At 28.2% G+C, this 27,026-nt stretch overlaps 2 protein-coding genes across 8 annotated transcripts in view; both read left to right on the top strand.

The window, feature by feature from the left end:
• Positions 1–23,309, top strand: part of PMCA (plasma membrane calcium-transporting ATPase 3) — an 82,475-nt gene extending 59,166 nt beyond the window's left edge. For 4 of the 7 annotated variants that reach the window (XM_070647327.1, XM_070647280.1, XM_070647299.1 and 1 more), the window contains 3 exons: positions 6–147; positions 13,517–13,585; positions 18,443–23,309. In XM_070647327.1, coding sequence (XP_070503428.1) covers positions 6–147; positions 13,517–13,585; positions 18,443–18,667 — 436 coding nt within the window. In that variant the 3' untranslated portion in view covers positions 18,668–23,309. Of the gene's footprint in view, positions 1–5; positions 148–8,688; positions 10,354–13,516; positions 13,586–18,442 lie in introns of those variants that run through there. The other 3 variants (XM_070647308.1, XM_070647336.1, XM_070647318.1) reach the window with 3 other exon arrangements.
• A 211-nt stretch (positions 23,310–23,520) lies between these two features.
• LOC139096460 (clavesin-2-like) lies at positions 23,521–27,020 on the top strand. The gene is made up of 7 exons (XM_070648175.1): positions 23,521–23,827; positions 25,118–25,366; positions 25,423–25,514; positions 26,222–26,235; positions 26,301–26,499; positions 26,621–26,771; positions 26,858–27,020. The coding sequence occupies exons 1-7, from the start codon at positions 23,644–23,646 to the stop codon at positions 26,890–26,892; spliced, it is 924 nt and encodes a 307-aa protein (XP_070504276.1). The 5' UTR covers positions 23,521–23,643; the 3' UTR covers positions 26,893–27,020.
• The last annotated feature ends 6 nt before the right edge of the window (positions 27,021–27,026 follow it).

The raw sequence follows: 27,026 nt of genomic DNA, 5'->3' as shown, positions 1-27,026 counted from the left end.
CGTAGGTGGGGTCGCGGACACCCAGAAGAATACACGGAGGCAATCAATATTGGCGGCGACGACTCCCGCTACGATCCATTGGATGACAAGAAACCACGTGCCGGTCAAATTCTTTGGATTCGCGGACTTACACGGCTCCAAACTCAGGTGAGTGTCGATGGCACAAACAGACTTGTGACCTGTGCCTAATCACTACTTACTTTTAATTCCTTTTTTTAGTTTGATTTTTAAATTTTATTACTTTTTTATTTAAATCCTTAAAATCCCTTCCAAAAAAATCTTTTTTTTTCTATTCTTAAAAATTTTCTACTTTTTTCTATCCTCAACGAGAAATTTTACTTTCTCTTGTTGGAACGAAAAAAATACGTATAAATAAATTTAAAATTCCTTTTTTCTCTATTTTAAAAATATATAAATTTACTATGACAAAAAATTTACTTCAAAAACCAAAAAAAAAAAAAATGCGATAAATTTAACAAATTTCTGAAAATTTATTGCACAAAATAATGATAAATTAAACAAAAAAGTGCATTACTTTAACTCCCAATTTCTTACTTCCAAGTCCCCCCAAAACTCCAAATCTCATTCCGATGACGATGAATAAATGAAATTCATTTTATTTCATTTTTTTAAATAATTTTTTTTACTTTAATTTCACTTAAATCTTTTTAAATCCTAAATTCTATCCTATATCTATTCTACTATCTATTCCTTGGCACTATAGCTGTGTCTATCTAGCTCTATCATTGTTTCCATTTGAGTTAAATGTTTTGACCAAAAACTCATATTCCTCAAATCCTGAAAAAAGGATCTGTTTTTATTATTTTCCAAACAATTTATTCTTTGGTCCTTGAATTGATTTCACTGAATTCTCAGGAATCGACTTCGAGCTCTCTGCTTTAGTTGATTACTAAGGCTCCTTATTCAAAGAGTTAACTTTCAATTTCTAGTTACTTTTTCAAGTGAAATCAGTTCTTCCTCTATCCTAAAACTTTATCAGATTTACAACATCCAACTCTAATCCCCTCTCCCACCTCCTCAACAACCTTTATTCGTCATTATTTTTATACTCACGTCTATGTTGAGCTTTTTTTTCTTCGTTCAAAAAAAGACAAAATGATTTTTTGTTACAGATGTTAAATCAACAAAAACAAGATTTTTTTTACTGTTTTTGTTTTTATTTTCCTCTGGATGTCTGTAACTTCCAAAATATAACTTTTATTATTTTGTACTCCCACCTCCCCACTTTAGTTGACTCATGAAAATGAGACTAAAACACTTATGAATATAGATTAAAAAATCATTAAATTGATGAACTGATGTGGATTGAAAATGAAAATTTTGAGGTTAGAATTTATTAAATCTCAATTTTTTTGGACATGATTCACAAAAGTTGACAATTTTACATCATTAAAAAACATTTTCTAAACGATTTCCATTAAATTTAATCTTCATAGTTTCACACCCTTTAGATTTCACGAATTTAGATGAAATGTCTACACTTATATTAAGGATGTGGAACTGATCAATTGTTCCATATCCTTGACTAGCTCCCATCCAAGTTATTCACTTACTGATCTCATTTTCAAGTCATTAGCTTTAGTTGAATTATTATTTTTAATAAAATAAACTAAAATTCCTAAAACTTAACAAATAAATTTAAAACCTTCCAATTTTCTTGAAATTTTAATTTTATACAATTAGATATTTTTAATGAAATTCGAAATGAATTCAAATTGGCAAATATTATTTTATTTAAATTTTTTATTTTTAAAATATTCTAAAATAATCAAACAAGTTGCCAAATATATTCAATTAATGATCTTCATATAAAACTAATACAAATAATCTAAAAACACTTCAAACTTTTCATTACCCAAGTGAAACTTTAATTCTACCTTTAGAGCCTAAAATATTTAAATATTTTAATAGTTCTCAAATTTATTATTTATTATTTCAATTTGAACATAAATAGAAAAACTAATTTTTTAAGAAACTGTGAAAAAATAAATTTTTAGCTTAAAATAAACAAATTTTTAATTTTTAAAATTTTGAAATATTTGAAAAAAAGTTGAAAAAAAATTCAAATATTTCAAAAAAAAAAAAAACCATTAAATTATAAAACTTCCTCCATTTTTTCCACCTTAGTGAAGCTTATAATTTGAATAATTTCATCCTTAGCTTTTAAGTTTCGCTGTCTATACTCAACCATGTTGTCCACTCTACCATATCTGCTGTTCTGTCTGCTGTCTTTCAATTTCTTTTCACTTCTACGCCACCATCCTACAAAATATTTTTCATTTTTTAATTCTTTTGTTCATTTATCTTCCTTCACTCGCACATAATATGTGACATATATGCAAAAATATATAAAACTGTTTAAAAATTCATTGAACAATTTAATGAAAACATAACCTAAAAATAATTTATTTTTTTATAATCATCGCTTTAATAATGGATAAAATACCGAGCAATAAGAATAAAATTATGCAAATTAAATTTTTTTATGTCAACAATAAATAAATATTTATTATGATAATTTTCACAAATTGCAATATTTATAACAATTTTTAAAAATTTATTTCACAAGCAAAATAATCAAGTTTTTAAAATTATTTCTTATATTTTCAAAAATATTAAATTGAGGTTAAGGTTGATTTGGATTTTTAAAATTATAATACTTTGTAAAATTGAAAAAAGTAAAATCTTAACCTCACTTTGAGAAAATGTGAAAATTTAAACACTAGACCCCCCTCACATGACCCCCTAATGACATCTATATTTAAAAATTAATTAAAATCTCAAAAATTAATGTTAAATTTTTTTATAATTTCGTAACAAAATTTCTTTCTTTCTCTCTCTCTCTCTCTTTCTCTCTCTCTCTTTTCTGCATTCCGACACACACACACAAAAAATAACCATAAAAATTGCGTTATTTTTTTACTTTTGTATGTTCTTATCCATCAACAGCCGGAAGCGCCAATGAGAGAAACTGAAGTATAAGAATAAATTTAAGAAATTTAGAAAAATCTGTTGACTTTAACAAAAAAATAAAAGAATAAATGAAAAGACAAAAAAATGTCATTAAAATTAATTGTTGGATCTCAACCCGTGCCTGACGATTAAATGTATAAAAAAAATGCGAAAAATTTTAGATAATTTTTCAATCAACATCGCTCAACACTAATTAATTCAATCACACGCATCAAAAAAAAATAAATGATGAAAATTAATCATAGATGAATATAGAATCGTAAATAAAAAAGTGTTAGTTATTAATAAAAGACTTATGAGAAAGTTCGTTAAAATTTGAAAATTATATGAGCAATATAAAGTTGTAGATGAGGCTAATAATAAACTTATGTGAGACTACTTGACTTAGTTTATGGATGTCTGAATGACTAGCAACTAGTTTTTCAGTTTATGATAATGGATATCCTGAAAGGATGCTGAGATCTCCTTAGATATACATGGATCCCCTATATGCACAGCTTTAGACCCATTTCATTTTAGTTTTATAGATTATTTGGATCACTTTTGGTATATTCGGGTTGTTTCGAAATAGTTCGGACATCTTCGGTATAGCTCAGGTCTTTTAAAGTTGATTCGGGTTGCGTTTGGGTTAGTTTTGGTTGGTTTGGCTTTCTTAATGTCTTTTTGATGACATTTAGTCAATTTTAATTATCTTAATTAACTTTTGGTCATTATTAGAGGTTCAAGAATTTTTCATGACCTATAAAATAGGCTCTTATAAGGGATTCCGAATATCGAATTGTAAATTCTTCATATGTAGTCATCGTAAAATCCAACTAGAAACTATAAATCCTACTCTAAAGACTAATTTAATACCAAAAGCTGTATATTTAATTAAGATTCATCTAATTGATAGAATCTAGTTCAGTTATAATATATCGTATATAGAAAAATTTACGAATCAATCAAAAATATTTCTAATAAATTGTATAAAAATATTTTCAAAAAAATTCTAGTTAATTGGATGTAAAATACTAATTTTAAATATAAAATCTGATCCATGACTGTGACTTCACTAGAAATTAGCATAAAGTCTTCAAATTTAGATAATTAAAATTACTTAAAATTTAGTTTAGTTTAAAAATTGAGTAACGATTAGTAAACAAATCCATAAAATTAGTACAAAAATTGCTCGAATCTGCGTCAAAAATAATTGAAATTCGTCAGAAAAAATTCATCAAATTCGTCGCTCAAAAAATCATTACCGGCAGTACGTCGACCATAAATCTCTGCAAATCACTAACTAGGATCTGAATAAAAATCTCAATTTTTCCGCCATTTTGTAAGAAAAATTCCGAAAATATTTACAAGTACGTAAAAAATCTTAAAGTAATTTTTTTAAAATAAAATTTTGCAAATTTTGATATTTCCGGATTGCTGATAGTTGAAAGTTTTTTTTTTACTATAATTCACTTGTCCCTTTTTACCCTTAACCCCTTGGGATGGTTTCTTCTATGTAACATGTGGTATTAATCTCTATATATCTATATACTAGATGCATTTGGATGCACCCTAGTGTGCAATACATCTTGACACTTTAATACACCCTAAAGTTATTCTAAGATTCCTCAAACTACAAGTATGTACTTCCTAGATACTCTAATTTTCCTCAATAGGACTAATTCATATGTAGACTAGGATTGACCTTTCAGGCATGCAATGATACACTGCAAGAAACTTAACGTTATAGCCATATAGTATTCTAGGCTCCTTCCTCAGGTTCTAAATGCCTTAAAGTTTCTCACTCTTTAGATACTTCATGTTACATCCAAGAAACCAACCACTGTACCCCACACATTCATGAGACAATTTTATTTTATAAATTAACTAGTTTAGAAATTCTAATTTTTAACTCTTTCTGTCATGTATCGGACATGTGTACTTGTATATAAAAATTTGACTGCATCTTCCTTGCTTGAACCCCATTAAAAATTATCCTACAACTTTCTTCTGTCCAGTTTTAATATTTGTACGTTTGTAACTTGATGCAAGTTTTAGTAGCGAATGTGATGAAATAAAAAAGTAGCGATTTGATGCAAATTTATTGAAAAACTAATAAGATTGAAGGCAATGATCAATAATATTACGTGTTATTGAGGTCTGTAATTATGTTTGGGTGTCTTGGACTAAAGTTCCTGAATTTCTATAACAAGTTCCATAACCAGTATTTACATTAGCCTAATTTCACATTTAAGATGCTCTTGGATAAATATGCCGTAAAGTAATTAAAGCATGCCCCAAGGTACTCTACCACTTAGTCCTAAGATGCTCTTGTAAACCTTGGATAAGGTAGTTTGAACTTTAAAGCTTTAAAATCATTGGACCTTATTGGATTTTAAGCCTTAATTATAAGCTTAGATCTCCTTCATTGACTCATAAAATCACTTCGACTCATAAAATCGAAGACACCCTTCATTCCAACACATACAATTGCATACTTAGTTCCTGTGAGGAATGAAGCTCTAAATATCCACATAATAATGAACAAATTTAGATTCGGAATGCAATTGACCTTAGATAGTCTGCAACTTTATTGCAAGAAATTTTCTTGGAACATGCAAGCATCTTGACAAGCTGTAGATCCAATAATCCTCAAAAATTAATTTTTTAATTTCACAATTTTTTTTAAATTCACAACCAAAACTTTTTAGTTCTTTTTGTCATGCAACAAACTTTTTTTTGACACTTCTTGTTGTCTTTTCAGATCCCTTTAATTTAACTGTGATAAATTTAACTCTTTTTTTTAAATTTTGTGTTCGTCCGGCTGAATTTAGATGAGAAAAAATTTTAATATTTTTATATATTTTAGATGTGTGGCAAGAAGAAATGAAGATGAAATCCTTTCAGTATGTGTAGATGTAAATTCACAAAAAAACTTATTTTTCGCTATTTTCTCTGTCTCTTTTGTGTCTGTCTACCCTATTGACGTCCTCCTTCGCTATATTATTGTGTGTATGATTGTCAATTCTTTTGTACCCCTGATTCCTATCCCGATTTGAATGAATTTTAAGGTAAATTTTATTTTTTTGATATTTTGCGATATATTGCCAACTTTTGTTCTTATCCTGATAATAACTCAATCCAAGCTCATCCCGTAACCTAAACTCTACCAAAACTTATTTGAGATTGTAGAAGACATCCCCAAAAATCTACGATTCTCCATCCCTAAATCTCTCTGTGAACTTTTTCTGTAAGTTTTGTTAAACGGAAATGAACTTTTTTAGCATACTTTTTATGTTTCCTATGTTTATGTTAAAGATAAATTTACTTTTTCACAATTTCTTAAAAAAAGTGTTTGTTCTTAAAATGTGTTCAGAATTGGATACTTTGAATTTTGAGGCATCATTGAAAATATGTGGAATTTGTTTTCTTGGTATAAACTAAAATATACTCTAAGGTGCACTTTTAAGGTGTATTTTAGAATATATCCAAGGACAGAGTGGTCAGGATTCCATAATCGAAGTGCTTCTTTTGGAATTGTTGAGTTCGGACCAACTCTGTCCTAAAGTAGCCCAGTAAAACTGCTCCATTAAAAACCTTAAACATCTCTATAGTGAATCTAGTTGTCTGATTAGTTTCTTCACGAAAATTGTCCTAATGTCAATACAAACAATTATGTTAAGATGCATTAATCATAGAAAGTCTTGTTATATAAATCAAAATCAACTATATCCCAAATTAATCAAGGCATCACAGGGTCCGATATGATTCTAGTGATATTATCAATCGAAATCTATCGAAATTGAACTCTATCTCAACATGCCCCATACAAAAAACTTTGAAAAGATGATAAAATATTTTATATTGTTACAATACACTTGCTTTACATACACAATACAAGCTGTAATTGCAATTTGATATCTAGATGTGAAAATAGAGACGTAACCAGAAAAGGGGATGAATCCCTTTATACAGGGTACCAACAGACTTCTTTAAATTCCCTCTGGCTACGCTCTTGTACAAAACAGTTTTTTTAGAATTTTGAAGCTTTAAAGCTACGAATTTGCAAATATTTTAGTCTTCAGTCAATTTAGTTGGTTCATTTTAATGAAAAAGAGTTTAAAATTTTGTGTTTTTTATTCATTAAAAAAATAATTTAGATTGAAAAGTAATTTTTAGCTTGCTAGTAATGAACAATGCCAGAAACCAAACGACTGAGGAAATCCTGAATCCAAAGGACCCTCCTGGCAACATATAAGCAACTAAAGTTAATTTCATTTTTTATGAACTAAATTCAAAATTTCATCATAAAAATTTTTGCTTGAGTTTCAAAATTGATTTATGCCTGAATTTTAAGTTCCTAATGCTACTCTGAATTTTAAAATTTTGATTTTATCGCCATAGCTTCCGATTTATTTGAACCCTACAGCTTCTTATTTTTTTATGAATTTTGCACTTTTTTGTTGATTTTTGAAATTCAATTTGCAGATTTTTGATTTTTAATGGCCAATTTCTGGTCCATAGATGTGCTTAAACAATCAAAGTAGTTTTTGAGTCATGCATTGCTTTAGGGTATGCTGTATTAATACAATCAGCCTTAAGAGCCTTAATGCATTGCAAAAAATTTTTACAATAAATTTGACTCAAAAATTTGCTTCTTTTTGATTTATTTTCAAGCTTTAGTGAATTTACTCACAAAAATTCTTTTTAAATCACCCAAAAAATCCACTTTTAAATAACTATCGCTTTGAATCACACCTTTACCGCCCATCCAAAACCTCATCTCTATTTTATTTCTGCATTGGTGTAGTCAGATTGGGTTTGGGAGTTTCATACTCCCTCCTGTTGCCTACACTTATGCAACTCTATCTCAAAATTTCTAATTTTTTTCACCCTTCTTTTTTCACAACCATTTTTTGTTTTGTTTTAAATTTTTTGTTATTTTTTATTTTATTTTATTTTTTTACTCACATTTTATGAAAATTTTAATTTGATTTTTGAAATTTTTTAAATATGAAGTATTTTTTGGATGATTTGTTGAAGATTGTGGTCAAAACTTGTGGATTTTGAAACGAAATTTTGCTGGTTTTTGTTCAAAATTGCAGCCCAACCCAACTTCAACAAATCATCACCCCAATTAAAATATATTTTTGATAATACAAAAACCAAACCTGAACCTCGAATTGCACATCCGGAACATCAATTTAAAAAACAATTCCAGATGTGCAATTCGTCATCCAAATCATAATTTTTTGCTTCTTTTTATGTTTTTTGGCTCATTGTTAAAATTTTTTGATTAATTATTTTTATAATTTGCATGTTGAACCCCCGCTTTGAATAATTAAACTATTTTTTTGGATCATTTGACTAAAAATTGTTGAATTTTGATGAAATTTTTTGTGAAAATTGAAAATTTATGACCTCAATTTGAAAAATTTGTCCTTGTGTTTGTCCAAAATGTGACTAAAACTGCACAAAACAGCCAAAATTTCTCAAATTTTGTCACAATTTTCATAATTTTCATTTAAAAAACAAATTCACAAAATCCAACATTTTTGCCCTCATTTTTATAATTTCTTGTCCGCTCATAAAATGAACCAAACCGCGAAGTTAAGACTTACAAAAACTTTCAAACTGAAATTTAAGAAAAAAACATAAAAATTTGCAAAAAAAAAACTTCGAAAAAAAAACACAAAAAAACTGTTTTGATTGCAGTTGCGCGTCGTTCGTGCATTCAAGTCGAACCTGGAAGATTTGGAGGATCGCCGTTCAATTCACAGTTTGAGAAGCTATCGAGGAATTCCAATCACGCCAAACACACCCGGCGCATACTTGTTCAATAAGCAGCCATTCTTCAAGCATTCAAGTCGCGAGACATCTCCACCAGGCGATATTGTTATTCCTGTACCAGTCATGGGTCATCATGAGACATTTAATTATATTGATGATGACGCAGTCGATGACCGAAACGGAAACGATAAGTCACGAGAGACACGAATTTAAATAAATAAATAATTCAACTTTTGAGGGTTTTAAGTTACCACAAAATTATAAAAAGAAATAATAAACTCAAAAAAATCATTAAAATTGTTCATTTCATGAATCCTCAACAATACATGCTCATTTTTGTTACTAGATTAAAAGTATTCTAGACTAAAGCTGCCAGATTCCACGTGGAAGTTTGAAATTCCATGTGGAGAAATGCTTATGTGTTTAAATTTTGAGAAATTTTTGACTAACTTTCATTAGCTTTTTGGTCTTTCGGACCTGATTTGAGTTTTACTCTAGCTCTAAATGCTCAAAAATTCAGAATCGAAAGACATCAGTTCCCGAAATCTACGACCAATTGACCAATATTTGTTAAAATTCTCAAAATTTAGATACAAAAGCTACGAATCTAGTTCTAAATTAAATTGTCCATGAGTGAGCATAAGACGAATTATGATGAAAATTTAGAGAGGAAGTTGAAGGTAAAATTTATGAAATTTTATTATAGAAATACGAAAAAAATATTTATAAATATTGTAACATGCAACTTTAACTTAATGGAGAGTAGTAATATGTAAACCATACGAATAATACTATTAAATAATTAATATTAAAAGTTTTCAATTTTTTGTGATCCTTCACATAAAAGCTTTTAGGTCATCCACCTGGAAGTTCCATTAATACCATTTCACCTGCAAGTATAGTATATTCTAAAAATTTAAAGTTTTCACAGTTTTTTCTCCAAAAAATCTCAAATTTAATATTCCAAACTCCAAACACCATGGAAGTTTACAGTCCATGCCAAAAGGTCACAAAAAATTGAAAACTTTTAAAAACTTAAAGAAAAAATTTCATCACTTTTAAATTCAATTTCATCGCGTCACATCTTTACTTACGTATCAAAACTTCCATGCTCGCCCTCACGTGGAAGTCCAAAGTGAATGAACAATCAATAAACCAATAAATGTACTTACTTTGCACAAAAGTGAATTTTGAAGATTTCAACTATCTCAATCACATTTTTTAATTAATAATTTATGAAAAATAAATCGCTAAGAAGTTGAAAAATTGCTTCCAGCGTGGAAGTTTTCCAAATACATCAGAATTAATTAAATAATTAATTTTATTAACTGTTTAGAAATAAGTTTTTAAATTTTATTTCTTTACTATTTTTGATATGTTAATAAAAACTAAACATTTTCGCACATACACATATAAATTGAAAAAAAAAAGTTAAAAAATATTATTCACAATTAAATTAACGGATATAATAGTAGAAAATAAAATAAAAAATTAAAAAAAAAACTAAAAATCAACATTGAAAGATGATTAGCTAATAAAAAAATCAGTTGAATAGTATGGACATGAATAGGCATGGATAGGGTTAGTTTGAAGGTCTTGGTCGTGTACCTTGACCTACTCCAACTTTTTTAAGTATCTAGATCCTCAAGGTAATCTTGGACCCCATCCTCCATCATAAAGCTATGTATATGCCTGCCATCTTAGTCATGTTCGATATATTTCAACTGTGAAATAAATAAAAACAGAACAAACAACTCATATTAAGGTATCCTGTCTGAATTTTAATAATATTATTTAAAATCGCATAAAAAAAAAACTAAACATTCTCAATTTTGTGCATTTTCAACTTCCTAACCTCAAAAAATTCAATAACTTTGCAACTATTTTGAACTAGGGCAGGATACAAAATTATTAAAAAATTTAAAAAAACTAGTAATTTTTATAAAGCAAAATGTCCAAAATTCTAAAAATCTATGCCTTTACTTCTTCTTAAATTATTGTTTAAAAATTTCATGTATTAGTGATATAAAAATTTGTAACTATAAACTGCTTATAAAATGTTAAAAAATTGATGTTAATTAAGTCGAAAAATTTTGGATTTTAAAATATAAATTTCAAATTTTTTCGACTAAAATGAAATCTGAACATTCGAAAAATTGATAAATCCATTCCATTTAATGATGGTCAAAACTGCATTTAAGAACCCCATATTCCATAATTTTCTACATTCTTACATTAATCACCAACATTCTTGACCATAAAATGAAATTTAATGACTGAAATTCATCCATTCTTGAATTTTTTCATTCATTCCAAAATTTATTTCCATTTGGGTTGTAAAATTTCCAATTGAAAATTGGATAAAAATGCACGAAAAGCTTTGAAATTTTGAAACATTTGGTTGAATTCACAGCGCCTTAGGCCCACGTAGATCAAATTATTTATTTTATTCTAATCAAATTCTAATTAAAAATTGTCCTCATAACCCAAACGAGCTTCAAGTAACGAGACCAATCCATATACAAAATCATAGATTCAAGGGGTATACAACTAAGAATTTAATATTCCAGAAGCATGCAACTAAGAGTCCTAGATTCAAGGGGCATGCTATTAAGAATTTTAGAATCAAGAGGCATTTACCCCAAGCATCCAATCCAACCCCAAATGTACATGCAAACCCCCATTATATCAATTGTTGTTGTATAAACCCAAATATATTTAAAAAATATAGTTCAGATATCTTTGAAATAAAAAATTTAATATTTTTCTAAAATGCAAAAAAGTATAAAAATTGCTTAAATTTAAGTTTGTAAATTTCCTTGCTAAAAAGTTAATAATTCATATATTAATTATAAATAAATGTTGCTAAATTAACTAAAATAATTAAAAATTGAAAAAATAAAAATGCGTTTCAAAAAATTTAAATAATCGAAAATGAATTTTTTTTTGAATTTTGTATATGTAAATAATGCATGTGAATGTGACTGAATAGTTTATAAGGGGCATATTGATGGATATGTGTATTTATAGATAAATAATTGGCAGAATTTTGAGGTCATGGTATTATAATCTTGAACATTCCTATTTTGTAAATAATTTTAACAATTTGGGAACAAAATATCATCGACTATAAGTCATAATGCATTAAAAATGAATGACAATATCATCAGATAGATTCAATATTAAGATAATAATAACAAATAATGGACAATGCACGAAAAGAATATTTACTTTATAAGATAAATGCATCTATTCAGTTCTATATCGAAGATTAACTAACTTCCATCGAATATATTACTTATTGATCCATCTTCTCAGTACTAACATAACTCAGAATGGTGTAGATGTGAATAATCTGGAATGGAATCAACTTAGTGCTAGATTTAGGGTCATATTGACCTTGATCTGACACTTTGTAGTCCCTGTACCCAACTTAATTTCCTACATCGCTAAGCATGCTGATCACCTGTGATCCATGGTCCCTGTACTCCACGAAATTTCAGATTATTTACATTTATACCCTTCTGAACAATAAAATAAAGAAAATTTAATAATATTATTTTTTTATATTTTTTTTATTTCAATTTTTACTTCCCACAAACGACACCAACACTTCTGGCATCCAAACAAATTTGGTCAAATTTCAAAATTTATTTTCTTTCTACTTTATTCGATATTTTTCAAATTTCCTGACTTTCTGATTTAAATTTCAAAATTTAATATTTTTTTAAATTTTTTATAAAATTTCCATTTTTTTCAATTTTTTTGAATTTTTCTTACTAAAATTTCAATTTATTGTAAAATCTGTAAAATATTTTCAAAATTTCCTCTAATTTAAATTTTTTAAAATTTTTCTCCTATTCTCTAAATTTACTTAAATTTCCCAGGATGACACAAATCCTGAATTTCTACTCTCTGAACTTTGAAAATTTAATTTTAATTGATTATTTTTTAATTTAGTTCAATTTACAAATATTTAAATAATAAAATTTGGTCACTTTTAGTTTCTTAATATGAAATCGTTGAATTTGTTTTGAAAGAAATTTTACCATAAAAATCCAAACACTGCACTTCCTATAATCCAGCATGGACCAGGTCACTTGGTATATCATTAGATATGTACTAAAGTACAGCATGTCGTAGTGCATACCCTAATGTATATCGAGGGGAATAGCCAAAAATGTAAAAATCTCTCGATGGGGTTCTGAACCCTTCAATGGCTAACCCTATACCCTCTACCCTGGCGAAACAACTTACAAATATATTGAAAACCTAATAAATAAATGAAAAACAACAAAAAGCAATAATTGCCAACTATTTTTTCACTTTACTGTACCCTTGTCTCTCTCTATCTCTCTTCCTCTTTGTATTTTTCCTTTTAAATGGAATTTAATTTTTTTTAAATCCAATAAAATCCTTAAATTTTTTTTTATTTTGACCTTTATTTTTTTGACTAATTTTTTTAAATAAATGTTTAAGTAAAAAAAGAACAAAAATTTTTTTTAAATTTTAAAAAAGACAAATTTTTAATATTTCTCTCTCTTTTTTCTTCCCTTCTCTCTTTCTCTCTCTCTCTCCACCAACACACATTAAACATCATTTTCTCTCTCTCTCATTATTTTTCACATCAAATTTTTTAAAATCCCTCAAAAAATTCCCAATTTTTTACCAAAAAAAAAACGATGCTGATGCGGGGCGATGTGTACAAAATGAATATTGAAATGATAAATTATATGAAAAAATATATATATAGGTGATAGGCGGTGAATTGCAAGAGCGCTTGATTCCAGTTCCGTACAGCAAGAGTTCCACAGACCAGGCTGTAAGCTGCTTTTCCTTGTGTCCTTTTTCTGTATTTTTTATATTTTTTTTCTAACCGTTTTTTGTGTTTGACTTTTTAACACTATTTATTCCTTACTATGCCTTTTTATGTCCAGTATGGGGTGTGGGTGGGAAATGCTTTTGTCAGATTTTGTTAGTTTATAGATAATTAGACTTGATTAGAGACTTTTTTCTAGGTTATGGTAGATTTTTTATTCAATAGTTCGTGTTGTTATGCTAGATGATTTTTAACATTTAGAATATAAGGACTAAGGTTCCTTTTTTATACTATATAATCATTTTTGCTTATGTTAATGGCACCGGATGGTCACATCAAGTGTCATCTGGTCAAGCTGGGGTTTATTTAGAACAATGAAGTCTTATCTAGTCATACAGGATCTGCTTTGAACCTCTTAGAGTATTTCTATTCAATTGGGGCTCAATATCGTCCTTCCAGATCTTAGGGATGTTACTAGAGGTCCTATCTGAGATTTTATTTGGTCAACAACAGTCAGGGGTCTTAGATCTATCAAACATAGTTCTATTTTATTCCATGAGGTCTCATTTACCCTAGTTTGGTATCAACTTATTCTATTGAATCTTTTTAGAATCTAATTCAATAACATATGATCACATCCTGCCAATAACTAACATAAATAGCTACAAAATTCAATCAAATCTGACAAAACAACACCCCAACCCTAACCCCTAAAACACCTAATATCGCTAATTATTGTTTTTGTACCAGAAGAATTAGACAAGTTTGAAAAGAATCAAAAAAAAAAAAAAAAACATTTTCTGTTTTTATGGCTTTCGGCATCTCTTTTTTTTTAGTTGTTTTTTGTTTTTGTGGTGTGCTAAAAATAAGCATAAGATATGGATATGACTACTTGCTGTCTATGAAATTATTTTTGATATTTGTATATATAATATTATATATTGATAAGTATAGAAGGAATTAAGAACAATATGCTGCTTTGAGTTTGCTTTCATGCTTTCTGCCGCGTGGAAGTTTTCAAATTTCCTTCAATTTTAAAACATTTTGTTGAGTAATTGAGGATTAAGTTGATTTAAATTCTGTGAATAAGAGATTTAATGTCTAGTTAAGGTTTCTAAATATAGCATGGAGTACTAAGCTATACTCATACAAGTATACTTAGAATAGTATACTTCAATTAGCATACTCAGAATAACATTTTCATATTACAATTCCAATATAGGATTTTGTATCAGATTCAGATTTTCACAGAATTTATCCAAAACAACCTCAATGTTATGTTGTGCTAATTTACTAATGCTGCAATATAATCAATATTGATAAGAACTATTATATATCATAGATATCATATCAAAATGTATTATTATCAAAAGTATTTTATATTTTAACCAATCAGTGTGACTTTTTGTGTTGTCTTTATTTCAAAATTCATCCTCATCTTCATGTTTTACTTTAACTCACTATCATAACCTCAAAAAAAAAAAAAAAATGTTGGACTTTAATCATCTCATTGTGTGAGTCGTGTCACATTGTGATCAAAATTACAGATACAAAATATTTTCTCTATTTTCCTGTGTAACATCTTTTATTGTTTGAAATCTATCTTTATATCCTGATGTGTATATTTTTTAAGTCATCTATACAAAACATGATACAAAAGTAAATTGGGAATGGTTAACGGGTCGTAGGGGTTAGATAAGAGATGAAAGTTAGGATATAGAAGGGAATTCTCTGGAAAGCATATGGATATATACTTGGTAGTGTGTTTAGGCTGATATATTAGGAAATATTTAAATTTTATTCAACTATAATGACTTAGTTTAGCTTACTTGGTTTTATTAAGATTCGGTGGGTTGGTAAGGGGTCAAATGCCCTCTTTTGTCAAGTTTGAAGTCATGATAACAATTCAGGTGATTTTACATACAAAAAACAGGCAAAATCAGTAGTAATTAAGAGTAGTTATAAGATTAGGATCCCCTTTTTATGATTGCAGTCTTAAAGGGATTCAAAGTCTTAAAAACAAGATTTTATGTCTAAAATTAAGAAAGCAAAGTTTGACACTGAAAATTTTTCTCCTTTTCTTCCTCCTAAATATACACAAAAAATACTACAACAACAAAATTTTATGAGTTTTTGCTACTTTTGATCCCTTTTCTCTTAATTTTTGTTTGACTTTATTCTTCACTTTCTTCAATTGCTTCTTGTTGTTGTTCGTTTTTCGATGTCATAATAACAATAACAAAGATAATCAGAAAATTTCGTTGTGATACATGAAAAAAAAATTTTTAACTGCTTTTCCACGTGACCAGATGCAATAAAAAAAAAGTTGAAAATTCATCGCTTTTAAAAATGACTTTTAAATTTTTGCTAAAAATTTTTATTTATTTTTATTTGATTTATTCCCTCAATTTTGATTAATTTTTAATGAATTTCTGAAAATATTTAAATTTGTCTTGCATGCAAAAAGTATTTTTGACTCAACTTTTCTTCTTTTTTCTCTCTTTTTGCAATTTTTGACTCTTAAAAATTTTCCTTTTAAATTGTTAAAATAAACTTTTTAGTGCATCGAAAAAAGTTAAATTCTTTTTGACTTAAACTCGTTTCTTCAATTTCAAATAATCAGAAAATTTTAAATAAATTCAAAAACCAAAATTTAAATCATTTAACAAAAGTAAGAGTGCAAGTCTTCTACTTTCTGTCGCTATCGCTGTTATCTCTTTCTCTCTCTCTACTTCCTGAAATTCTGTTTCTACTTCCCTTTGTGTTGCTGTTACTTTTTGGTGTCCACTCGTTCGTCACTCCTGACAAACTTCACATTTATGATGATGATTATAAGATTTATTTTTTAATTTTTTGTGCTTGTTTGAATTTTGAAAAATTTTGAATTAAAAATATAACAAAAATTAATTTTAAACAAGCTCAAAATGATTTATATTTTTAATAATACTTATTCCTAATATTTGCATGACATAGTCCAATTAGTAACAAGTAGGTAGATCACACATTTAAATTAATTGCCTGAAAATCACGCACTGAATGTTAAAAGTTGCACTTAGCTGGTAAATGGTAGTAAATAAGCTTCAACACAAACATGCTCGAAAATGCGAAACAATCAGCTACTAAGTTACAAACCTTTCAAATGACGAACATATTGAAGGCGCATTTGTGCACACAAATCCAACTGCTTTCGTTACAGTTTCCCACTTTTAGCACACAATTTATGCACATGGTTTTTAAAAATAATAAATTGAACGAGACCGAGAATGAAAGTTCAATGATAAATTAAATAATTAAAAACAATGAGCAATTGCAATGAAGATTTTGGATCTTAACCTCAAAATTGTCAATTTTAACATCATAATTTCCATTCCTAACCACAAAATTTGCTATCATAACCTCCAAAATCTTCATTGATCAGTTGCCTAATCTAAAAAACAAACATTATTGGTTTTTCATACCTCACCATTCATTCACGTTCATTCCGATCCATGTCAAACGTCCTAACCAACAACTTCATCAAGTCTCTCCAAAAATATCCAAAAAGACCTTCAAAAATAATTGAAATTTGTCCTTCCGCGCATGGAAGTGCCGATTTTTGTCTAACTCTAACAACTTTTTCACAATGTTTTTTTGTGGATTTCCACACGATATTGAATAATTCCTCACAGAATGTGCATCAAATGAGTAAAACAATTTTGAAATGTTTGCTGTCAATTCCTTCCGTGTTTTATGTAGAACAATTCAATTTTAGTAGATGTTGTGTAATTTATGTCCAGTTTTTCTTAGCTTAACTTAGTCATCCTGAATATTCTCTACAAAAATTTGCAATGTTTTTATGAGAGGAAAATTTGATATTTATAGTGGGTCCCATACTGACGCCCTTCGGGCGGGTGGGTTCTTGTAGAGCCATTGACTGCCTAACTATGTATTGCATATTGTTATAGACCCTTTATGTCCCTATTAGAACCTGGTTATAATGATTATTAATCTATTCTCATATTCATTGTTGCTGTACTTAATAGACAATCAATAGTAAACAGTTTCTAAAATCTATCTTCTATCTTTGTAGATCTATTAGTCCTTTATCGTATATTTTAATTAAAATATAGACAACTTCAGACTTTATTCTAAATTTTGAAATATTTAAGTAGAATTGTCTTCAAAATTTTACTATGGTTAAATTATTTTCAACCTTTAAACTTTCTACAAATACTCCAGGTTAAGAAATCTTCAATTTAGGTACTATGAGGTCCATCAATAGGGTTGGTTTACTTGAAATATAGGGGTGTACTAAATTGAGTATACCACATTGAGTATACCACATTGAGTATACTAAATTGAGTATTCAACTTTGAGTATACTACTTTGTGTATACCTTTCGTGTACTTGCTCAAGAATACATTTTGGAACAAGTAAACCAAAAAACCCGATTTTCCTCTCATCAAAAGAATTGCAATCCGTTGAAATTAGTCAAAATAGCCAGGCTTCAGATCCAGCCATTACAAAAATGAAGGATAAAAAGTAACCAACTTCATTTCTGTATTGGCAAGGTCTATCTGTAAAAAAATCAAATGTTAAACAGCAAACAAGCAAATGATCAACGTGATGTTGTGTTTTGTGCTCTCTGGATGTGTTATGCAACTCGATGTCAAAAAAATATTGCAAAAATACGCTGAAAATTTTTTAACCAATAACAAATTCATTAGAAAAAGTGAAAAAAAATTAAATTTCTTTTTTCTTATTCTCGTTTTTTTATTTTTTTTCTCATTTTTTGTTTCAATTTCACAAAAAAAAAAAAAATTAAAACTTGTGAAATAATTTTTAACTGACAAAATCGGGAACTGAAAATGGAACTCGAAGCAGATTCGTGTGGTGAATGCCTTCCGTCAAGGACTCGACTCACGCTACGGTGAGCATAGTACGACAACATTAGCTGAAGTATTACGAAAGCAGACGTCACTAAGCAAGCGCCTATCGCAGGCATCATCAATCGAGTATGCTGACAACATACAGGATGAGCTAACAATACCTGAAGTCGATATCGAACGCTTATCATCGCATAGTCACACAGAAACTGCTGTTTAATATTTATTACCGAATCATTATAATAAGTGATGGCATGCTGCTAATACTGCTGCTGCTGCTGACTAGCCGGAGTTACTATTAACATTTAATAAGATGATGACATTATAAATATTTAATATTGAATATAATGAAATTAATAAAAAAAAAATTTAGCTTCCAAATTTGGCGCCATACGCGCGTGGAAGTTTAAAGTCTCACAACACACACAACAACAACACACACTTATACAGTTAGATTTTTAAAAAAACATGATGATGATGAAAATAAGGAAATTTATTGATAGAAACAAAAAATTTAATTAAATTAAGTGAAATTTAAATAAATAATGATAATTCCATGCTTCTTCCGCGTGGAAGTTCAAAAAGAAAAAAACACAAGTTGAACAGATGAGATTAAACATAAATAAAAAATAAATAAAAAATTGTGAAAAACGCGCTAAAATAAAGAAAATGAGATGACACACAGCTATAATTAAACATTTTAAAAAAAGTGGAAACTTCCGCGCTGATGCGGGGGTTAATGAAAAATAATTTAAAATAGCTGAGAAAGTCAAAAGTTGGAATTATGTTGTTTTTGCATCTTTTTTAAAATTTAAGTTTGTGTTCATTAATTTATTAACGTATTTAAAATTTTTAAATAATGAAAATTGAGGGTGGAGTGGGTTTGGTGTGGAATTTTGAGGTTATGTGGGTTTTGTGACACTATTATGGACTTTTGGGTGACAAATTAATCAAATTGAAAAGAGAATTGGACAGAAAACTCAATCAGAGGCTTTTAAAACCAAAAATAACATCCACCACTTAAAGACTACACATTGAACCAAAAGAGCAGTCAAAATACTCACATAACCTCAAAATTCAACCCCTAAAAATCCATAATTCATTAATTTTACAAACATAAAACATAAAATCTGATTCAGATTCAAGTCATCAACATTTTATGTCTGTAAAATACATCAAACGAAATTTTGTCATCTTAAAAGCTTTCTATAACTTAAGAGTCCTTAAAAAAACAACAAACATTTTTCTAGCAATTTACATTTAAGTTAAGTTAGTTATTAAAGATTCAATTCATTTCTCCCCAAAAACCAAAAAAAAATACATCAAGACCCATATTCACGTGTGGAAGTTTAAAAAATAGGTCAACCATCTCCCCCCACATACACTCGCGTGGAAGTTAAAGAATGAAAAAAAAAATTGTTGTCTATCCCACCTTTTACTAGATTTATGAGAAAACAAACCAAAAAAAAAAAACTAAACAGATAATAAAAGTTTAATAATATTAACTAAAATGAATAAATAAGAAAGATGGAAAATTTCATTTGATTTTCGTTTGAATGTTGGTATTATTTGATTTGAATTGAAGGAGTTTTGAGGTGTAGATTGGATGGGTTTTGAGGTTATGAGTCAAGAAAGCATAGTCTGGGCTCTGGTGATTAGCTTAGATCGCCTTGGGGTAGTCCTAACTCTTCTAACAATTCCAATCTACAGAAATCTGTTCTGACCATTTCAGGGTAGATATGCTACCTTCCTTTGCTGACTTTGAGGTTATGACACATGATACACATACCTGCAGGGTCATGTACAACATCATTTTCCACAAATTTTGACTAAGATTCCAATCAAAAGAGATTAAGATCCCTATAAGTGTCTATTAGGCATCTGACTCTGACTGAAAATTCTAACATAACCTCAAAAAATTCATCAATACTAGTCTAAAAAGACGGGATTAAAGCCACTTAAACCACCAAACCTAACCTCAAAATTCCCGAAAAATTCAACAATTTTTGTGTATTAAACTATAAATTTTTCTAAAAAAAATCTATAAACTCAACGCAGAATCAAAAGAAGAAAACAACTAAATAATTTCCATTTAAATAATTAAAAAAAAAAGTTCACCCTACATCCACTTCCTGTTCCACTTTCAAATGATGAGGACACACAAATAGTACAGAAAATGACATGTGTATTCACATCCTAATAGGTAGAAAATTATATAAAAAATATATGAAAAGTGAAAAAATTGAGAAATTTAAAAATAAAAAATTTTATTATAAGAGAAAAAAAAAATCAAGTAGGAAAGTCACCTTAGGTGGATGACGAAAGCGCATTTTATTGGAAATTATCGATTTAAAATGATTTGTGTTCAAGATCAATAAAAATGCGATGTTTTATGTTGAAAAAAATTCATTTTATAGGAATAATATAGTAAAAAAATACGCTTAAAATTCAAATTTTCATAGATTCAAATTGTCATGAGTCACTATGTTATCTTAAAATGTCAAATTTTTCTCGATAATTTCCAAAATCTACGCATCAAGTTATCTGAAAATCGAGACATCAAAAACCGCCATTTTCAACTGCTATAATGATAAAAAAAACATTAAATACTGTTAAAAATTATAAGAAAAAGTTTAAATAGAGGAAAAAATTTCATTTATTTCGCCTCGACTTAGATTTCAATGAACATAAAACAAAGTAAGAGTAATGATAATGAAAAAATAATAAACAACTCGATAACATTTCTGTGCTTCGTTTTGCGATTTTATTAAGGAACAAAAAAAAAACCAAAAAGATGAAAATTTTTATAAAAATAAACTAAATTTAACAAAAAAAATATTATGAAGTTTCTTCTCTGTGTAAAGTTATGACTAAGTTCATTTATTGTTGGGGTGTTGAGTTGCTTTTAGAATTTTGAGGTTAGGATAATCAAGTTCAAAAATTTAAACTAGAACTTAACCTCAAAAATCTTCAAAAAGTCTCACAAAATCCTCCAAAAAAAGATATTCAAAATTTTTTTTACAAAAAAAAGTGGAAACTTTAACCTACAATTAACCTTAAAAAGTGTCGAAAAAAATAAGAAAAATCCAAAAATTCACAAAAAATTAACTAAAGTTCATTTTGTTGCGTTTAAGAATTTAAGACTATTTATGCGAGATTAATAAGGGAGTGAATCTTGTTTCTGTTAAACAAATAAATAAAAAAAAAGAAGTAAAAAAAGTTATTATGTATAAAAAGAGAGAAAATAAATTTTTAATAAAAATGGAAGCTTCTCTGTGTTGCCTTATCGATTCCCCTGCTTATTACACAAAAATGAACAAAAACCGATAAAAAATGAGAAAAAAAAATTAAATTTTTTGAACAAAATGGACAAAATTTTTGACGTTTTTTAGGTTATTGAAATTTTTTCTTATTTTTTTGTTTCAAAATCTCCCAATTTATATTGAGAAATATTGATTATAAAGTTTAAAGTTGGTCTTTAAGTTCAAAAATTGATCATCAAGTTCAAAATTTGATCCTCAAGTTCAAAATTTGATCTTCAAGTTCAAAATTTGAACTTTAAATTGAACAACTTGTTCAAAATAATAAAAAAATATTGAAAAATTATGTAAAAAAATTTCTAAAACGATATATTTACCTCGTTAATTGGACAGTTTTATATTGAAACTAAAACCCTTAAAAAACCTATCTTAAAAAAATTTCACAATTATTTCTTTAAATCGATCGGAAAAAAATCCTCTTAAAATTAATTTTTCAAAATTTTAATGAAAAAAATCTTTTTGGCAATCTATCCCATGCATATACTTAAAAAGAAATTTAACTTAGTTAAGGACAAAATAAAGCAAAAATGAGAATGAAACGTGTTAAGTTAAAAAAAAATAAAAAATCTCTTCTAAAAATATTTAAAATAAGAAACCAAAAATATCTAAAAAAAATTCTACTTTTTCTATCGTATTATTTAATTTATTATAGCTTTTTTGAATTGAAACTATTGAGAATGAAGAAAAGAACACAAAACATTAAAGGTAAAAATTTTCATGAACATAAGGTGAATGAACAAAATATGAAATTATTTATAGGGACGATTTTTACGAGTTTGGTAAATTTTGAAAATTTGACGGTTTTTTAGAATTTGAAATTTTGAACTTGAAGATCAACTTTTGAACTTTGAGTTCTACCCTTTGCATTCTAATCTCATTTTATGAACCCTAATAAATTCTAATTTCTGGCCCAAAACTCGCCATTAAAAGTGTTCAACTTTTTGAAATTTATTTAGGAAATTTCAAATTCAAAAGTTAACAAAATCTGGAAATATAATTAGAAATTAGGAAATCTTCTCATTGTCCACAAACTTCATTCCCACCTACAAACCTACTTTGGGTACCAAAATTGTACTTAACTTCTCATGAAAATAATTCAAATTTTAACAATCCGTTAAATTTTTAAAAGTTTTCAAACCAAAAAATCAATAAAAATTAAACAAACCAAAAGAAACATTTCACAATTTGTAAAGAAAAAAAAAGTAAAAATAAATTAAAATTAAATAAAAAAAAAACCAAAAAACATGAAATTTAAAAACATAAAAATAATAATAAAAAATTAACAAAAAAATCTCATCTTTATTTAATAAAAAAAACATAAAAACATGAAAAATTCTCTATTAAGGAAAAATGAAACAAAAACATAGATTTTACCAAAAAAAACTAAAATAATGATAAAAAAAGAGGTGAAGATGAAAAAAATTAAAAACATAGCGAAAATTGATAAAATCGTTAATAAAATTTAAAATGAGAAAAAATGTTGTTATTTATCATAGTTATGATTTATTGAATTAAAAATAAAAATGAAAAATTTGAAAGAAATTTTAAACTTTTTTTTAATTTTTTTTAAGTGACTTTCAGAACTTTTTTGTATTTTTTAGACCTTCAATTTTGCAAAATCCATCAAAATCTATAAAGCATTATCTGAAAAACATCAAGTCGACATGCAACATTCATCAACATTGAATGCAAATGCTGCTCACAAAATCAATCTCAAACTCTACAGACTCAACATCACATTCAGTTGAAGTTTAGCTGCTGACTCGGTTAACTCGGTACTTTATATAATCCAAAGTAGTCCACTGACCCGGTTGAATATTAAATTTGAATAAATTGATATAAATCTCGTCTATTCAAGTCCGCATCTAAGAAAAATATGTCACTTTTGAAATTTGACAGTAACAATCAGCCGTACGCTGATTTGGGTAATGGATATAAAATTCGATTGGAGGAGGAACCAGTTGTAGATCCAAAATATTTGGAAAAGGCTAAAATTGAGCTTAGAGAAGATCCAGAAATTGTAAATGAAAGCTTATTTGAGTTGAGGGAGCTCATTAAAGGTGAGTCAGGTGCTGCAGTGTATTGATATCAAGTATAAAAGATACTTAAAATGATTAAAAGATCCACAAAATTCAGCTCCAAACCATTACAAAATCGCCTAAACATTTCATAAATCCAACATAAATATTGAAATGAAATCGAAAGTGTAGACATGCAGCGTACAAGCATATCATAAAGACCCGCGAGATGTATGCAAACTCAATCTGTGTCATGGTCATTGAGTGTTGAAAATGCTTACAATTTTTTTCTTTACTGTATTTCTCGTATTTAATTAAATATTATGAAGCGACCTTGGCAATGAACTGATTTTAGTAGTCTGTGATAAATTTAGAATTTGGGGAGCAGGGTTGATCTGGGATTGCCCCTCCCCTCCCCCACAGTTTGCTAATCACTGATATAGACCCATTTCTCGTATAAAACCTTTAGTGCATGACTGTGAATACATAATGTGAGTCATAAATGATAGTTTTATGGATAAATAACGGATTATGTCAGTTCATTGACTTAGATATGTACTTCGGTGAATTTTGGAGTTGTTTGAATATTTTTATTGAATTTAATTAAGTGTAGTTTAAAAACTTGAAATTCTGGTTTGGTAGACATTAGAATATGCTTATACTTTGATCTATAGCATGTGTTTATCATAATCACATGTATTACTAATGGTCATTTGTTATGACATTAGAGAGTTAGGCATGACAGTTATGCCTTAGCATTGTAGAATTGACAGAATTTCAATAATTAATGGATTTTAAAATTGAAGCTATATAAACTTAAGTCAATTAATTCCAAAAATGTATGCAATTCCCGTAAAATATGCAACAGATTCATTTCACGTACTCGAATCATTCTGAGGCCAGACTTACAAACATAATCGCACTTATCTCACAAGCTTAAGTTATCTGTAATTAAAACTCAATTAAAAAGTTTACATTTACGAACATTTACTAAATTGCTGTTTGTTAAGTAATGGCTGAGCTGAATTTTATGCAGTGTACAACATGGACCTAATGAGGATTCAAGGTTCATTCGTGGATATTCCTCAAAAACTCAATTTTAGAGTCAGAATACGTAATCAAGAACAATCGGGTTTCTTGATTATTTCACATGATTAATCTAACATTTGCAAAATAAATCCTAATTAGACAATTCAGTCAGTCAAGAACATAAGACTGTGTAATTCCCAATAATTACTATCTTGCCTATTTTGACTTAAGGCAGTCAATATCATGAGTAAATTACATCACAAAAACACTCAATTATATTCGAAATTCTAATTAAATTTACAGCTGAAAAAGACTTTACATTCCCACACGAGGGCGACTTCTACCACATTTGCTTCCTCCGTCCATGTAAATATTATCCAAAAAGTGCATTTGAGAAAATGCAAAAATTCTATAAATTCAGAGTTAAGCACAAAAATATTCATGAAAACTTGACACCGATGGCATTGAGAGCAGTGTATGAGGACGACTTAGTCAAGTATTTCCCACTCAGAGATAAAAATGGATGTCGGACTATTTTTATTCATACTGGAAGTAAGTAAAGTTGTTAATTGATGTTTATAGCTAAGCATACAATGTTTAATTTATAGAACTCTGGAAAGCCTCAAAAATACCACTTAATGATCTGTTCCGTACGATACAATTAAGTCTACAGGCAGCAATGTTAGAACCAATGTCACAGGTAAATCTATGCTAATATTAAATTACTGTTCCTACTGTAGCTGTGCATATTTTCTCCCAATGTCAAATCACTACATGAGTTATTATAAGGCACTGTTGTCTGGTCATTGCGGTTAACAATTGTGCGTGCAATTATACAGCAATAAATCGACTTTAATTCAATGTTTGTCATTTTAGTAATTATAAATGGGATAAGCACTTTAAAAGTCACGTTTTTGGATAAGTCATGGGTCAGGGGTGTAGCTAGGGGAAAGTCAAAGAGGTTTACTATCAGTGAGACATATCATGTGTTAAATTTTGGGATCCTTCTGTCAAAAACCCTTGCAAATTAAACAATATTGTCAGAAAATGGAAGATTTGACCCTGAAATCCTTACGGGTCTTACATGAAATAATCAACTCAAGTCCTTAACTTTCTTAAAGATTAATGATGAATAATATCCACAAAAATATTTGAAAAACATTGAAAATTTAAAAATTCATTGCTGAATGCTTTATTATGATCAGCACTAGTTAACTGTGTAGATGTTTTGGTTGTTTTGACAATGTTTCATTCATTTAATGTTCAATAGGTTTTATTGCTCAACTTGACATACAAAAATATGCGAATACGGCTGATATTTCGCAAGTATTTCTCAATAGTTTCCCAAATCAAGCTGCGTAATTTACAAAAATTTGTATTAATATCAAAAATTCCATCTCATTTCAGATAAATGGAGTCAGGTAAGCTCAAAAGTCATTAATTAATCAAATGATCAAAATTTTAAAATACTTTTAAAAATAAATAGCGTAATTCTGGATGTAGAAAATCTCTCTCTGGGTCAGATAGTTCATTTTACACCCATGTTTGCTGCGATGTTGCTGGAATGGCTACAAGATTGCGTTCCTTTGAGAATTAAGGGTGTCTACATCACTAATAATTCGTACATTTTCAATATTGCATTTAAGATCTTCAAACCATTTATAAATGCTAAATTGAGGCAACGAGTGAGTTTTCTTAGAATTTTTGATCTTATGGTGTAGTTTCTTGAGGTTATCTTAGTCAAACTATAGTATCCAATTGAATCAGCTGTAAGATTATACTAATAAATCAATTTTAAATCCATAGATCCATTTTATTGGCAAAGACTGGGAGGCATTAGGTAATTTTATCGGTAAAGAATATCTTAAAAAATCATTGGGCGGAGATCTTCCATGTGATGATGTTGATGGAAGTGTCTTGAATGATCTTATGGTTAATTTAGGCGATAAACTCAAAGGTAGGTTCATGTTATGGACCAGAATTGGTATTTATGGTATTTATGGACATTGATGATAAATTGACATAAATTTCATTAATTTTTAGCATGGGAAAAAGGTGGATATACATCACATAAATGAATACACCAGCTACCATCTATGCTCATCAAAAAAACTTCAGCAACACTCAATATGTTGGTTATGGTAAAGAATTTAAAATGCAATGGAAACATGAACAATTAAATAAATACTTAAACTTATAAGCATAATTTATT

The sequence above is a fragment of the Chironomus tepperi genome, unplaced genomic scaffold (assembly GCF_022539635.2).
Source record: "Chironomus tepperi strain 1889 unplaced genomic scaffold, CSIRO-AGI_Ctep_v1 contig_34, whole genome shotgun sequence".
Lineage (NCBI taxonomy): Eukaryota > Metazoa > Arthropoda > Insecta > Diptera > Chironomidae > Chironomus > Chironomus tepperi.
Note: the sequence above shows the minus strand (reverse complement) of the source record. Positions and strands in the feature narration are given on the sequence as shown.

Excerpts from the sequence above, each read along its gene's own strand:
- LOC139096460 (XM_070648175.1), top strand. The coding sequence starts at position 23,644 with ATGTCACTTTTGAAATTTGACAGTAACAATCAGCCGTACGCTGATTTG. Across the intron at positions 23,828-25,117 it reads GTTGAGGGAGCTCATTAAAG|CTGAAAAAGACTTTACATTC; the intron begins GTGAGTCAGGTG and ends TTAAATTTACAG. Across the intron at positions 25,367-25,422 it reads TATTTTTATTCATACTGGAA|AACTCTGGAAAGCCTCAAAA; the intron begins GTAAGTAAAGTT and ends TTTAATTTATAG.